General features: G+C 38.9%; 2 protein-coding genes across 2 annotated transcripts; one reads left to right on the forward strand and one right to left on the reverse strand.

The window, feature by feature from the left end:
• Window positions 1-1,490: 1,490 nt before the first annotated feature.
• Window positions 1,491-3,308, reverse strand: LOC136970592 (uncharacterized). The gene has a single exon (XM_067265039.1). It carries the CDS (start codon window positions 3,306-3,308, stop codon window positions 1,491-1,493), a length of 1,818 nt encoding a protein of 605 aa, XP_067121140.1.
• Window positions 3,309-3,484: 176 nt separating this feature from the next.
• On the forward strand, window positions 3,485-5,605 carry LOC136970593 (uncharacterized). The gene has a single exon (XM_067265040.1). The coding sequence runs from the start codon at window positions 3,485-3,487 to the stop codon at window positions 5,603-5,605; it is 2,121 nt and encodes a 706-aa protein (XP_067121141.1).
• Window positions 5,606-6,956: the final 1,351 nt, after the last annotated feature.

Below are 6,956 nucleotides of genomic sequence, written 5' to 3' on the forward strand. Positions count from 1 at the left end.
CCCGACCAAAATGATTGACTATCAGTCGATCGATTGCGCAGCTGTGGAAATTGATCACTTGTTACACCAGGACGTTCTATCTCTTAGCAAAGGCGTTTCAGGTGGACTGATCCGATTTGAGCCGTAATAGGGGTGAGGAAATCGAGCCGGAGGGACTTAAGCGTGCAGTCAAGCGCTCTGCAGGTTGACAAGACTAATTATTCGCTCATCGCTTGCCTTAAATTACTGCGTTGTTGTAGTCATAGGCCTTGTTTTTCTTTTAAAATTTGTGTAAATTTGCCGCCAAACTGATCGTCAGAAATATGATTTTATCCGTTATCTTTATGTACTTTTCTTTCTGTTATAATGTTTTATTTACGTTTATTTTCCTGTAATTTGAGACGATACAGCTTTAAAATAAACAGATCAGGTCTCAATTGCCAATTAGATTATCTCAACTTTCAACCGATTGTCGTCAGTTCCTTTGTAATCGGAGAGGAATAGGACCCTGTGTCAATTTTCACTGTTAAGTGTTAATTGTTTTTGCGGTAATCTGAGTAGAGGGAGAAGTTACTTGAATAAACCGCCAAGTGTTTTATTTACTGTTTTAAACAACTGCTCCCCAGTTGTTATTTTTTAGTATATATAGGAGAGGGGTAGATGAATTATCGTGTGTCAAGGTCAGTAAAAGTTTATTACTTTCGCAAACAGAGGTGTCATCTGAGCTGCCACCCACTCCCCACTTAAATGACAACAAGGCGCTAAGTGTTTTATTTACTATGTAAACAAAACTCCTTTCCCTGTCAGAAGTGGGTCAAAATGGTCGCCCAAGGCCGTTTACTACTTTAATTAGCCCTCCATCGAACAGAATGTGTGTTCTTGGATTAGTGTCTAACTAATGCCAATTTTGTCCAGTGAAGAACTTCGTATTTGTTTATTTGTTTCGTACATACTTGTTCTTAGTCATAATGCTTTATTTTTCCTCTCACTTGTTGGTGTAGTAAAATTCGTTTTTATCCATGTTTTCCTTAAATTCCGCGCGTTTTATATACAAACTTGTAATTAAGTTACGAAATTAAAAATTGCAATGCATATCCTGTCGTTGATTTTAGATATAAAATATTTTTTGATTTCGAGATACAGAGGCTTTTGCACAAAAATGGTTTGCCTATGACGATCTCTTGCTTCGTCATTATATAATATATTAACTGTAAGACACGACATCGCCTTTAATGCTGAGAACTATAAATTTAAATTTAATCATAAAAACAAACGTTTTCGGCCACTCCACTGGCCATCATCAGGTTAACTATATTCGAATACTATTTCGAACAACCCGTTCAAAATTGAAATAGATTACAATAGAACTCACGCGCTCAACTACGTAAACCAAATGTAATATAAATAACATAGAAAAATAAATAAAACAAAATAAATAAAATAAAACATGCCAATGTGTACATGTAAACATAGCAATATCTATATATCTATAGGCAATCATTTGCGCCTAGTTAATGTGTTCTTGTGACTTTTTTAATTAGAAACTTCCAAGCTGATGGTAAAATGGTCGCATCTTTGTAATTTAAGCATTTTTTGGTTAAGCTGGACTTATAAATTTCACATTTTTCGGTTGTCGCTGCAAGTGTCGGCGAATGGACAGGTGTTATGATTTTGGCTTCTTCCCATTTAACAACGGATCCCTCCGTCTGCGCCATTTTTGCTAACGTTGTTGTGCATTTACTTTTCGTCACATCATATCTGTGTTCCTTAAGTCTTTTAGTTAGGCTTCTCGTCGTAACCCCGATGTATTCTTTCTCTATCCCTAGTTGGTCGTTGCTGTACGGTATCGAGTACACCCCCGGCTGCTCACTCCGTTTAATTTCTTCCTTGTCGTTTCTTAGTAATTTATATATCGAGGGAGCTCTTTTGTACACAATATTGCTGTTCCTGTGGCTCGCAATACACTCCATAACAGAGGATAGACGCTTATTATACGTGAATTTCGTGATGCCGTTTGTAAGATCTCGTTTTTTCTTGTTTTTCTTAGGATTCTTGTACGCTGCAATCAAACGTTCAACTGTTCTTGGACCATATCCCAGCATCTTGGCCACTTGCCTGATTCTCTCCAGTTCCCGCATCGTATCCATTATGTTAGAGCAATATTGAAACGCTCTTCTAATTAACGCTCTAAATGCTGAGAGTTTATAGGTAATAGGATCATTGGATGTTGACGGTATATATAGCGGGTCGTGTGTAGGCTTTATATAAACTTTCGTGTTTATTGCTCCGTTCTTAAATGTAATACCAATGTCCAAAAAATGTAATTCGTCGCCACTAAGTTGCTCCAAGTTTAGCCGTAGGCCATGATCGTTGGAATTCATGGCATTTAAGAATTGGTGTATCCTTGCGTGGTTCTTCCATATGACAAGCACATCATCCACATATCTTCTGTACAAGATTATGTCTTCCTTGAAGTTGATCAGTGTGATGCGCTCCATTCTTCTTACCACCAATTCACACAGCAGACCAGACATTGGGCTGCCCATCGGGACACCTTTTAACTGTTTATAGATTTTACTCTCGAACACGAAAAACGATTGCCCGCATACCAGATCTGCCATCATCTCCAGGTCCTTACGGTACGCTGCCGCCGTCGGATGCAAGCCATATAACAATTCCATTAGTGCATCAAAACATGAGGATGGTTTGATTGACGGATACATACTCTCGAAGTCCATTACCGACCCAACTTCGTTATCCATTAAGGCTAACTCCTGCAAATCCTTTACTACACTCATCGGGCTCTTTGTAACAAATTGGTAATCCCCAATCAACTCCGACAAATACGAATGCATACGTTTCTCCAGTTTATACGTGGGGCCCTTACATTTCTCCACCACAGGTCTAATTTCTTTGTTGGTTTTATGGGTCTTCGCGAAACCAAACAACCTGGGTACTCCTGGGTTCGTGACGTGTGCACCTTTCAGGAAAGGGAAGATTGATGTTAAAGGAGATCTCTCCAACCTTTTTACCTTTCCTTCAATTTTTCTTACTATGTCATGTTCTACCCTTTCGCATTCCGTTTTTCTTATATACTCTTCTAGTGCCTCCACATAGCGTTGCTTTTTCATTACCACCAAATGCTTGCTTTTATCCGCTCTGGTGATTACCAAACTATTGTCCGTCAACCATTTCTTCGCGCTTTTAACATCTGTCCCTTCATTACGTTTCCCTGCACATTTCTCACTTCTGAACGCCGCTTTCCATCTAAAATACTCTTTTTCGATCTCATCCATACCTAGGAGTCCCCTTTCAATTTCAGCTATCATGCCTCGCCAGTTTCCATTATTGTCAAGAGCATAATTAGGCCCTTTTTCTAGGAGGCGTTTGACATTCAGGGGGATTTGGACCTGGTCCCATAAAATGTATGGGGTTGGCTTCACTTTCTTCGATTTTTTATTCGGTTGCATTGAACAAAAAAATGTAGCTTTCTGATTCCATTAAGATGCATCCGGTGGTATCGACATTAAGATTGATACCGAAGCTAGTGTTCACTGAGGACCCGAATGCTTTGGCGTGTATCAATTTAAAGATAGTCGAATTAACCGACCGGATAGAAAGGCATTTAAATAGGAAGTACAGGAAGAAGCTACATTGGTTATGTTCAATGCAACCGAATAAAAAATCGAAGAAAGTGAAGCCAACCCCATACATTTTATGGGACCAGGTCCAAATCCCCCTGAATGTCAAACGCCTCCTAGAAAAAGGGCCTAATTATGCTCTTGACAATAATGGAAACTGGCGAGGCATGATAGCTGAAATTGAAAGGGGACTCCTAGGTATGGATGAGATCGAAAAAGAGTATTTTAGATGGAAAGCGGCGTTCAGAAGTGAGAAATGTGCAGGGAAACGTAATGAAGGGACAGATGTTAAAAGCGCGAAGAAATGGTTGACGGACAATAGTTTGGTAATCACCAGAGCGGATAAAAGCAAGCATTTGGTGGTAATGAAAAAGCAACGCTATGTGGAGGCACTAGAAGAGTATATAAGAAAAACGGAATGCGAAAGGGTAGAACATGACATAGTAAGAAAAATTGAAGGAAAGGTAAAAAGGTTGGAGAGATCTCCTTTAACATCAATCTTCCCTTTCCTGAAAGGTGCACACGTCACGAACCCAGGAGTACCCAGGTTGTTTGGTTTCGCGAAGACCCATAAAACCAACAAAGAAATTAGACCTGTGGTGGAGAAATGTAAGGGCCCCACGTATAAACTGGAGAAACGTATGCATTCGTATTTGTCGGAGTTGATTGGGGATTACCAATTTGTTACAAAGAGCCCGATGAGTGTAGTAAAGGATTTGCAGGAGTTAGCCTTAATGGATAACGAAGTTGGGTCGGTAATGGACTTCGAGAGTATGTATCCGTCAATCAAACCATCCTCATGTTTTGATGCACTAATGGAATTGTTATATGGCTTGCATCCGACGGCGGCAGCGTACCGTAAGGACCTGGAGATGATGGCAGATCTGGTATGCGGGCAATCGTTTTTCGTGTTCGAGAGTAAAATCTATAAACAGTTAAAAGGTGTCCCGATGGGCAGCCCAATGTCTGGTCTGCTGTGTGAATTGGTGGTAAGAAGAATGGAGCGCATCACACTGATCAACTTCAAGGAAGACATAATCTTGTACAGAAGATATGTGGATGATGTGCTTGTCATATGGAAGAACCACGCAAGGATACACCAATTCTTAAATGCCATGAATTCCAACGATCATGGCCTACGGCTAAACTTGGAGCAACTTAGTGGCGACGAATTACATTTTTTGGACATTGGTATTACATTTAAGAACGGAGCAATAAACACGAAAGTTTATATAAAGCCTACACACGACCCGCTATATATACCGTCAACATCCAATGATCCTATTACCTATAAACTCTCAGCATTTAGAGCGTTAATTAGAAGAGCGTTTCAATATTGCTCTAACATAATGGATACGATGCGGGAACTGGAGAGAATCAGGCAAGTGGCCAAGATGCTGGGATATGGTCCAAGAACAGTTGAACGTTTGATTGCAGCGTACAAGAATCCTAAGAAAAACAAGAAAAAACGAGATCTTACAAACGGCATCACGAAATTCACGTATAATAAGCGTCTATCCTCTGTTATGGAGTGTATTGCGAGCCACAGGAACAGCAATATTGTGTACAAAAGAGCTCCCTCGATATATAAATTACTAAGAAACGACAAGGAAGAAATTAAACGGAGTGAGCAGCCGGGGGTGTACTCGATACCGTACAGCAACGACCAACTAGGGATAGAGAAAGAATACATCGGGGTTACGACGAGAAGCCTAACTAAAAGACTTAAGGAACACAGATATGATGTGACGAAAAGTAAATGCACAACAACGTTAGCAAAAATGGCGCAGACGGAGGGATCCGTTGTTAAATGGGAAGAAGCCAAAATCATAACACCTGTCCATTCGCCGACACTTGCAGCGACAACCGAAAAATGTGAAATTTATAAGTCCAGCTTAACCAAAAAATGCTTAAATTACAAAGATGCGACCATTTTACCATCAGCTTGGAAGTTTCTAATTAAAAAAGTCACAAGAACACATTAACTAGGCGCAAATGATTGCCTATAGATATATAGATATTGCTATGTTTACATGTACCATTGGCATGTTTTATTTTATTTATTTTGTTTTATTTATTTTTCTATGTTATTTATATTACATTTGGTTTACGTAGTTGAGCGCGTGAGTTCTATTGTAATCTATTTCAATTTTGAACGGGTTGTTCGAAATAGTATTCGAATATAGTTAACCTGATGATGGCCAGTGGAGTGGCCGAAAACGTTTGTTTTTTATGATTAAATTTAAATTTATAGTTCTCAGCATAAAGTCGTGTTCGTGTCTTACAGTTAATATATATATAATGACGAAGAAGAGATATGCAAACATTTTTGCAAACTCTGTATAATCAATAAATATTTTATAAAACAACGAAATATGCATTGCAATTTTAATTCGTAACTTTATACAAGTGTATTATAAAACGCGCGGATTTAAAACATGATAAAAACAATTTTATAACCAAAGTGAAAATAAATTATAAGAAAAGTATTCAAAATAAAAGAGTTCTGACAAAATGATAGTTAAATATCAAGAACAACATTCTGTTCAATACTATTAAATAGTAACCTTGACATTTGACCCACTTCTGACAGGGAAAGGAGTTTGTTTACATAGTAATAAAACACTTAGCGCCTTGTTGTCATTTAAGTGGGGAGTGGGTGGCAGCTCAGATGACACCCTGTTGCGAAAGTAATAAACTTTAACTGACCTTGACACACGATCTACCCCTCTCCTATTACTAAAAATAACAACTGGGGAGCAGTTGTTTAAACAGTAATAAAACACTTGGCGGTTTATTAAGTAACTTCTCCCCTCTACTCAGATTACCGCAAAAACAATTAACACTTAACAGTGAAAATTGACACAGGGTCCTATTCCTCTCCGATTACAAAGGAACCGACGACAATCGGTGAAAGTTGAGATAATCTATTGGCAATTGAGACCTGATCTGTTTATTTTAAAGCTGTATCGTCTCAAATTACAGGAAAATAAACGTAAATAAAACATTATACAGAAAGAAAAGTATAAAGATAACGGATAAAATCATATTTCTGACGATCAGTGGCGGCAAATTTACAATTTTAAAAGAAAAACGGCCTATGCTACACACGCAGTTTTAGGCAAGCGATGAGCGATTAGTCTTGTCAACCTGCAGAGCGCTTGACTGCACGCTTAAGTCCCTCCGGCTCGATTTCCTCACCCCTATTACGGCTCAAATCGGATCAGTCCACCTGAAACGCCTTTGCTAAGAGATAGAACGTCCTGGTGTAACAAGTGATCAATTTCCACAGCTGCGCAATCGATCGACTGATAGTCAATCATTTTGGTCGGGACT

The sequence above is a fragment of the Centruroides vittatus genome, unplaced genomic scaffold, assembly GCF_030686945.1.
Source record: "Centruroides vittatus isolate TY-2023 unplaced genomic scaffold, ASM3068694v2 contig_2053, whole genome shotgun sequence".
In the NCBI taxonomy this organism is placed as follows: Eukaryota; Metazoa; Arthropoda; class Arachnida; order Scorpiones; family Buthidae; genus Centruroides; species Centruroides vittatus.

Excerpts from the sequence above, each read along its gene's own strand:
- LOC136970593 (XM_067265040.1), top strand. The coding sequence starts at position 3,485 with ATGCATCCGGTGGTATCGACATTAAGATTGATACCGAAGCTAGTGTTC.
- LOC136970592 (XM_067265039.1), bottom strand. The coding sequence starts at position 3,308 with ATGATAGCTGAAATTGAAAGGGGACTCCTAGGTATGGATGAGATCGAA.